Below are 10,000 nucleotides of genomic sequence, written 5' to 3'. Positions count from 1 at the left end.
ATGGAGTTCAATTGAGCGTCCGACTCCCGCCTTTAAAAATCCACATAATTTTCTTTTGAGGGATTTTCAATAAGTAAAGTGCCAGCTAGTAATTTTTCATTGTTCAGAAAACAAGACTTTAAAAGATTTCTTTTGATTTGGCGTTATATTTTGGTGTCATTTTGGCTAAGATAAAAGTGTATTATCTGTTCGAATACTACACTTAACCTTTCTGTCCTCGATCGGTGAAAATGAGATCAAGGCAGTTTTTATTTTTTTGTCTCTATCTGGTTTTTCCTTTTTATTGGGTAGCTGGATCGTTAACTCTAAATATATATTGTTGTCTTTTTTTATTTTCAAAATAAAATCCGCCCCTTTCTTAGCTTTCATTTCTAACCTTATTAATTTTACAATTATATATTAAAATATATATATATTTTTAAAATTTTTATGCATATTCATGTCTATTTTCCATTCTTTAATTCGTCACTCATTCGTTTCCTAATTTTTAACCTACGATATTAATTAAATATGGCGTTTTGCATAATTACAATTATAACATCTATAAATTTTCAGATGAACAAAAGGAATATTTGATGAAATTCTAATGAATATTTTTTATTAATATTCGACATCATCGCAATGATTTTAATTAATTAGTTAACCATCAAGAATAAATTAAGTACGATGCAAAAACACAGCCACTATTATTGTTAAAATTTAATAATAGTTGTAATAGTAATAGTAGTAGTGGTAGTATTATCGTTAATACAATTTAAATATGGCTACGCGTGTTTCAAACATGGCCGCTGTAATTGGTCGACAGGCTCATTGTGACTTGCCCGAAGCGGTAGCGTTGGCCGCGTGCGATAGCAACGAAGGAAAAGTATTAGACCACGTGAATCCGGAGGCGGCCATTAAGTGGCTTGTGTTTGACAGCGAAGATGTAAGATACGGATAGGAAAGAACTGGCGGGTAAAAGAATTGAGGACTAGTGCAAAACGGGAACCGGTAGGCGGCGCTGAAGTTGGGCAGTTCCGTCTTGATCTCGTATTTGCCGTTGGAAAATTTCCGTCTCTTCGGCGACGGCTCGTCCGTAATCGGTGTCGTTGTTGCTGCCGCTATCGTTATCGTCGTTGTTGAGGAGGATGTTGATGATGTGTTTGTTGTTGACGGGGAGGAGGAGGAGGAGGAGGATGAAGAAGACGAAGAAGAAGAAGAGGAGATGGAATTTGATGATGTCGTCGTCGTTGTCGTCGTCGTCGAAGAAGGTGATGATGATGACGATGATGTTCTGGTGATGTCGGAAGTTATCTTAATTGCCTCGTTGTCGTTGTCTGCTTTATGTGGGCCATCACCATTGATTTGGACGCGACTGGAGACGTCATCTCCTTCAATAGTGCCATCTGCGAAATTATATAAAAACATACTATATAATAACAGAAGACAATATGAAACATTAAAAATCATGGCATATATATATATATATATATATATATATATATATATATATATATATATATATATATATATATATACATATATATATATGTATATATATATATATATATATATTATTATTATTATTAAAAATAAACATCTATTTGTTTATAATCCACTAAGTTTCGGTGATATAACGCTTTCATCAGAAGTAGAATCATTTTGTGTTTTTCTTTTTCTTCACCTTTCCTCGTGGTATGTTATCACCAGAAAAGTAATGTTCGTATGTTCTTTCAACGGTTATATTCTCTCTCTCTAGATAAAAAGGAACAAACTAAGTCATATTTCCATCAACGTTTCGTCTTTATTGTAAGACTTCTGGAAGACGTTGATGGACATATGATTTGGTTTGTTCCTTCTTAATCTCTCTATCTCGTCAGAATACTATTGCCATTATTCTCATCGCACACATTAGTGATGGGACGATTCCAAATTTTTTCCCGCTTCCGATAATTACCGATTCTGGTCTAAATTCCTAATTCCGATACAATTACCAATTAAGATTTTTTAAAAAAATATTTCTAAATATTTAACTGGATATTTGTTTTTGTTTTTTTTTTGTAAATTTATTTGTTTCTTGAATTACTGCAAAATCTCCATGCATATATTTTCAAAAACAACAACAAAAAAATACACTTGGTGGGTGTGTGGGGCGTATATTACATGAATAGATCTTTTAAAATATTTTTCTCAAATCTTTTCGTCGTAATTGATTGAAAACAGCTAAACAATTAATACTTTTTTTTTTTAAACAAATGCAACATGTGCTTGCTGTTAACTGACAAAATGTTATTTAAATGTTTTCATAAACCATCCAAAATGAATTTAGGAAAACTCGTCCCCGGAAAACTCGTCCCAAGAAAACTCGTCTCCGGAAAACTCGTACCCGGAAAACTCGTACCCGGAAAACTCGTCCCCTTTTGCCAGGTAAGAAAACTGGTCCCATATTGAATAAATATCGATTGAAAACACATTTATGACCGTTCTTGAAGAAGATATTGTCTTTAAAAGAGAATATACACCTCATAATATTTTTTAAAACATATTTTTATTTGTTTACTGGTGTTTTAAAAAAAATTAAATTAATTTTTCTAGGGTTTAGTTTTCTACCTAGCTTTGAAAGTTTTTGGTCTTTCAACTTATTTTAAAGAGTTTATTTAGTTAAAAAAAAGTAATGTCGAGCATTACTTATGAACAAAAAATGTCCGACATAAGAGGATCACGTCTGAGGAGGATAATTGCTCAAAAATAGAAAATTAAAGAAAATATTAAGGTAGATATAGTTTTAAAACGAGCCCCCCCCCCCCCAAAAAAAAAAAGAAAATAAATTTAAAATATTTTTTACATGTTTATTGTTTTAAAAAAAATTAAATTGATTTTTCTAAGTTTTCGTTTTCTACCTAGCTTTGTAAGTTTTTGGTGTTTAAACTTATTTTAAAGAGTTTATTTAGTTAAAAAGAAATAACAAGTAATGTCGCACTCGACATTACTTAGTAAATAATTTTTAACAAAAACAAAAACAAAAAAGAAAATAAATTTGTATATTTTTAAGTACTGCACAAGTGCCCCCGAAATGACTTTTAAACGATATCCTCTCCTCCCCATGTTAAGAATGGCTTTCGAAATAATAACGTTATTATTTCAGCGTGGCACTAAAATTACATAAGACCGTGTTTTCTTTTTTGTTGTTTTGTAATAACACAATAATTATTTAAACTGAATTACTTCTTCTAAATAAAATAATTGCTTTCTTTGATAATACGTGTTTTCTTTCTTTATTTTTGTTTCGTAATGACACAAAAAGTGTTAAAACTAGAGTATTTTTTAAAATAAATATTTGGTTTCGTTTTTCGTATCTTGACTCCGTGATCAAGTTTATTTTTTTTTAAGCAAGAGTTAAAAATAATTTTTAAAAATATTATGGGGTGTATAGTCTCTTTTAAAAACAATATCTCCTTTAAGAACGGTAATAAAATGTGTTTTCAATCGATATTTGTTCAATAAGGGATCAGTTTTCCTACATAGCAAAAAGGAAGGGATTTTTCCGGAGACGAATTTTCCGGAGACGAGTTTTCCCGGGAGGAGTTTTCCGGGCACCATCGAAAATAGTTAACGACTGTAAAATAAAACGGTGTTGAAACAGAAATGTTGACATGTTAAGAATGAGTTTCTAAATAACATGGTTGCTATTGAGGAAAACATTCTTAACCTGGGAAGAACTGGGCGAAGATTTGGCGATATCGTTTATGAACATAATAAACGCTTTAAAATAAGTGAAACCACTAAGAACTTAGCCAGTTAGGTAGAAAACGGACACTTAGAACATCGATTTTATTTAAAAAAACAAAAAAAAAAAACATTAAACAAGTAAAAATATTTTCAAAAAATATTATGGGGGCTATAGTCTATTTAAAAAAAAAAACAATATCTCCTTCAAGAACGATCATAAAATGTGTTTTCAATCGATATTTATTCAATAAGGGACCAGTTTTCCTACCTAGCGAAAGGGAACGAGTTTTCCGGGGTCGAGTTTTCCGGAGACGAGTTTTCCGGAGACGAGTTTTCCCGGGACGAGTTTTCCTAAATTCCACATTTATTGATTAACAGCCTCAGATAAAAATTAGATTTTCTTTTTGTTCTAAGTGAGTTTCCTTTTGTTTTCGGTGATTACATATCAACACCTTGAAAAACTTGGCAAAATGAAAAAAGCAACAATAATGTTAGGATTTATACAGGCAGTTTAAATTTTTAAATTTTTAGAAGGTTAATGCAAAATGATCATCATTTCTAGAATATTCTAACTTTGTAGGAATGTTCACTAAATTTTTAGCACTAATCCCAAGTCAGACTGGCAAAGTCGTAACTTCCCCTAAAAACGCAAAGAATTCATCTCTTAGAGAAAACTAATACGTTTTGGTTAACTGCCCTAAAATGCTACAACGTTTCGGAAATAAAACTCACTTTACGTTAAATTAATATCCGAAGCAGATCCTCTCTCCTAAATTCTTAATTAACTTTTTTTTTCTTTCCACCAAGTTTTTCAGGATGTTAACACGTAATCACCTAAAAGGGTTGAATATCGCTTTTAGTTTGAAAGGATGATTTAGCTGAGGGTGTTAATCCCCCCCCCCAATAATAATAATGATAATAATACTTATAAGTTCGTATATAGTTAAAAAAGAATCTATTTAATTTCTACAAAGATTCATTACAATAAAAGTATGAAAAATAATTGGGAAAATGTTAGTAATTAATTTTAGCTCATAAAACGCGATTTACATGTCTTTAGAATAATCTGTGAAAATAGACCTACAAGTGGCAATTTTTCAGTCTTTCACGTCGGTCTAGTCAGTGGAACATATTTTTGACAAATAAACTACCCAAAGTTTTCAATAAACCAAGAATAATTTTTATTAGCAGTCTCGATTTTATGGTTATCTATATCCACCTCAAACAATCCTAATTAATTTTGTTTTACAATCCTTATACAGACATGTGATGGGGAGGTGGATCTGCCTTCAGGCTGAATACGGTGGATTACTTTGACCGCCTAAGGCGCCGCAGGAATTCCTAAGTCTAAGTGTAAGTAATACAGACATAATCAAAGAAGAATTGACACCAAGCGTTATTTCACACAAAAGTGTGAAAATTCACAAATTGATCTATACCTCATTAGATTCAAAGTCAACCTTTTCTCATACGTTTCACCCCCCCCCCCCTGTAATATTTGCAAATGCTAGATGAGGAACCGGACAAATCCCAACTGGACAAAAACTGAGAGTTTCAAATAAATAGTTAAAAAAATACTTTATATATTCTACTTTTGATTTAATTATCAATAATGTTTGATAGTATTTTTCTTGTGAAAAATATTTTATTAGACTTTTAAAATATTTTTTTGAACATTGTATGTAAACTGCATCTTTTTTTTACAAGAAAGTCACCACTAATCAAGGCCCGAAGGCCACTCGGGGATAAGGGTTATTGCGCGTACAGTAACCAATGGGATAATATTGTAGTAATCATTAGTAATGGAGATCTGATAAAGTGTTTTACTTAAGGGGTTGGTTTATCAGGAATTTGTTTATGTTGGACTTGAAGACATCCAAGTTGTAGTCAGGTGGGAAACAGGCAAACGGAAGAGAGTTCCACAGGCGTGCAACTTCTAAGAAAGAAGCTTTGTTCATGGAATCTACGTACTATTCTGTGATATGTTAGCATATAAAATTATATAGGAATAAAAATACACACACACACACACACACACACACACACACACACACACACACACACACACACACACACACACACATATATATATATATATATATATATATATATATATATATATATATGGCGTGAGTAGATTTTATCGACATCGGTTGGTCTTCACGGCAAGTTCCATGACCAACAAGCTCAGATTAGAGCAACAAATAAAAATAAATCATTTTACATTTAAAAACGACGCCATATTTAATCGACGTCGTAATGGCGCCTACAATCCAATCGATTTTATGGGAGGATGGAATGTTTAATAAACAATGAAAGTGGAAAAAATATAAAGGAATGGAAAAAAAAAAAAACAAGCAAAAAAAACAAACTAGAACACAACGGAAGTTAGAAAATCAGAATTGAGTAGCAATGGCCGCGATACAGAGGAGGAAAAATTCCAGCGGAGTCATGAGATCGCGTTTGGACGTCTAGATTTTGTCGCCATCAGCAAATAGCTGTTTTTAGGTCGTAATCTCTTCTACATTTATTAATGGCGTCCATTTTTGAAGGGTCCCTAATTATTTGTGTTTCCATGAAGACAAAGTAAAACTACAGATCGGCATTCGATATGGAGGAAATCACAGAAAGCAGAATTAATCGACATTCGAGTTAGGATGAAAGTGTAGTTTTTTTTTCTGTTTTCACTCAGTGACGGAGAATCCTTCTTGACTGAGGATATTAAAAAATTTTTTTTGACATGATTCAAAGTTGGATTTCCTTCACATTAAAACCAGCCTCGCATATGCATCTACCCTTATGACGAGACAAGTATTTATAATTTAAGCCCCCCTGTTTGGGTAGAGCACTGTCGTAAATAATCTCACCCTCTACTTTATCGCTTGTAAATGCGAGGCTCGCTGTTTGTTAGTAAACACGCGGGTTAAGCACTATAAAAGTGGTGGACAAATGTTTGTTTAAAATGGACATTTGCTGAGGTCATTTGCAGTCGCCGCTCCTGTGGTCGAAGGGTAGAACTGTCAGCTATCAACACGATGGTTCTAGACAAGTGTTTTTCGTGAAATTTTGGCGAAGTGGGACCATAGATTGGAGCTCAGACGATTTTCAGCTCGACAGAAACATGCCTGCAAATGTTTAAGCAAATAAAGTTTTATGCTATATATATATATATATATATATATATATATATATATATATATGCACACAAATATATATATATATATATTTATATATATATATATATATATATATATATATATATATATATATATATATATGTGTGTGTGTGTGTGTGTGTGTGTGTGTGTGTACATACTAATATAATACCACACACAGGTACACATATTCACTAACAATTAAACCATTATAACGTATCTTATTTCTTTCATATAATTTCTGTCGTATTTTCTGAAGACCCAAGCCCCAATTCCACTCACTACTGTACGGTATTTCTGTCTCTTTTGCCATCCTTAGACAATATCCCCTCAAGAACTCGTGCCTCTTCCCCGAACTGTTTCTGCGCTAAATCTACCAAAACGACAATGTCTTTTTTTTCTTCTTCTCTTACTTTCTCCATCATTTAGCTTGAACATCTTCCACCGACGTCATTATTAATATAATCGCTCTTGAACCCAACCGGAGTTACCTCCCTTTCCTACCCATTCTCTTCAGTTGGTTGAGAGCAAAGAGCAGCACGTCCAATGGTTGTCGTCTACTTGCGTAGACGAAGACGCTGTCGTCGTCGTCGTTGTCATCGTCGTCGTTGTCGTCGTCGTCGTCGTCGCCGCCCGATCACCGATGTATTTCATTAGTAAATTATCGGAGAAACATACGGCCGCCTCCATTCTGACATGGGCGGAAATGAACGATCTGATATAGCGCGCTAGCGACAGGGCAGGTGTTTTTCGCGGTCTCGCGTACGGCAAGAATATAAATAATAAAAACAGAGAGAGAGAGAGAGAGAGAGAGAGAGAGAGAGAGAGAGAGAGAGAGAGAGAGAGAGAGAGAGACTTGTAGTTAAGAATTACGAAAATAAAGAAGGTGGTAAATTAAAGCTAAAGAGATAGATAGATAGATAGATAGAGAGAGAGAGAGAGAGAAAGAGAGAGAGAGACAGACAGACAGACAGAGACAGAGGGAGAGAGAGAATAGGAGAGTAAGGGGCACATAAAATAGCAATAAAAGACTAGCGGGACCTGTGGAAATTCCACAGCGAACTAATTCATATGTTATATATTGATGTTGTCATTCTGTAGCTGTTCAGCGTAAATGGAGACGCCCTGATATTATTGTAGCTATTTTGTTAAAACTGCAAAAGTATTTATCTAAGCTAGCAGGGACGCCCGGCGTAGCTCGATCGTAAAATACGCTTAAATATGATATTTTAATTTATACAGATGTCGCAGATATTATTATAGAGTCAATGTTCTATCGATTCTTATATATTATAAACTTGTGATTTCAAAAAAACAAAACAAAACAAAATATATATCCATATGACTTAGGTGCATCAACTTGAATCAAAACCGAAACCAAAACCTGTGAAAAAAATTGTATATGTATATATAACTTGAGTTCCTTACGCTATAATTGAACCCGAAAATCAAAACTTATGAAGAATTCTTGTTAAAATTATTTGTTACACGAAATGGAAGGTCACCTTCTATAATATAAATCTCACTTGCCCGTTTAAATGTATGTATGCATGTATGTATGTATGTATGTATATCTACCTAAAACTTTCGACAGAGGCGATGGATTTTAACGAGATCGGTACCGTTATGAAGTTCGACCCTTCGGACGACAAATATCGAAAAATTGTCTAAAAACATTAATTTCTTCACCCTCAGCTGGGCACTTTTCTACAAGGAAGGGTCGCTTTTTTCGCCGATATTTTCGAAAATTATCCCCTCTTTTCGATTGATTAGTCTTAATTTTAATCTTCGTCACTTCCGGTTTGGCGATGGACACAACGACAAAGAAGTAACTCTTTTTACGTTCTTTTTCTCCTTCGCAGGAAGGGGTTGAGCCTACTTGTGTACTAGCACTTGTTCTTTTGCCAAACAAACACCTCCAAACACCCGGGCAACGCCGGGTAGCCAGGCTAGTCTATAATATAAATCTCACCTGTCTGTTTAAATCTTTGTATGTATGGCTAAAACTTTCGACAGAGGCGATGGATTTTCACGAGATCGGTATCATTTTGAAGCTCGACCCTTCGGACGACAAATATCGGAAATCTAGCTAAAAACATTATTTTCTTTACCTTCAACAGGGTACTTTTCTACAAGGAGGGGTTGTTTTTTGTCGATATTTTCGAAAGTCATCCCCTTTTTTCGATTGACTAGCCTTAATTTAGACCTTCGTCATTTCCGGTTTAGCGATGGACACAAGTAAAGATGTCACGTTTTTTTTCACGTTCTTTTCTTCCTTTGCGGTACGGATCTGACCCTGCCTGCCTGCCTGCCTGCCTGCTTACTGCTACTTTTTTTTGCTCAACACACACCTCCAAGCACTCAGGCAACGCCGGGTACCCATGCTAGTAAGAATTAAACGACAGTCACTCGGAAGAAAAAAAAAGATGTAAGCATGACACAAAATAACACACCCGCTATCGTATTAATATATAGATCAAATGGAAGGAAAGAATAGATAATCGAAGAAGACGAGAGAGGAAGAGAGAGTGGTATGAGAAAGCGGTAGGAAAATATAGTGTATGAGACAAAGACTACTAGAGAAAGAGAGAGGGGAGAGAGAGAGAGAGAGAATGCTTAACGACGTATTAACTCCATGTTTGTGTTTTCAATTGTCGAAATAAAATACCTGTTGCAAAACGTTCAAAGCATGTACGATAGTTGAACATAAGTTGCTATTTTACCCATTGGCTTGGCGGAGGTTCGTACCCATATCAATAGTATTAGTGCGCAACTCAACACAATGGGTCAGATTCGATAGGAGTTGAATTCGATGCAACTAATCTCATAGTCCGAAACGGTTTCAAGTAAGCCAGTGACGATCTATTCCTAGCGAACAGAGGGGGAAAAACGGAAGACATTAAAAATAATGTATATGTGTGTATGGAGAGAGAGAGAGAGAGAGAGAGAGAGAGAGAGAGAGAGAGAGAGAGAGAGAGAGAGGAATAAAGGAAAAGCAAAGAAGACGTTTGAGAGGGAATATTGCCAGCGGGTGTATTGTCATTTTGCGACAAGAATTATTGCAATAGATACCACATGCCAGATGTTACATGGAATTATATATATATATATATATATATATATATATATATATATAT

At 34.3% G+C, this 10,000-nt stretch overlaps 1 protein-coding gene across 3 annotated transcripts in view; it reads right to left on the bottom strand.

Moving 5' to 3' along the window:
• LOC145293774 (uncharacterized) overlaps nucleotides 1–10,000 on the bottom strand; it is a 132,393-nt gene that overhangs the window by 383 nt on the left and 122,010 nt on the right. For all 3 annotated transcript variants that reach the window (XM_080140290.1, XM_080140287.1, XM_080140288.1), the window contains exon 5: nucleotides 1–1,385. This exon is cut by the window's left edge. In XM_080140290.1, coding sequence (XP_079996416.1) covers nucleotides 808–1,385 — 578 coding nt within the window. In that variant the 3' untranslated portion in view covers nucleotides 1–807. The remainder of the gene's footprint in view (nucleotides 1,386–10,000) is intronic.

This window comes from Euprymna scolopes, chromosome 15 (assembly GCF_053919585.1).
Source record: "Euprymna scolopes isolate OS-2025 chromosome 15, ASM5391958v1, whole genome shotgun sequence".
NCBI lineage: Eukaryota > Metazoa > Mollusca > Cephalopoda > Sepiida > Sepiolidae > Euprymna > Euprymna scolopes.
Note: the sequence above shows the minus strand (reverse complement) of the source record. Positions and strands in the feature narration are given on the sequence as shown.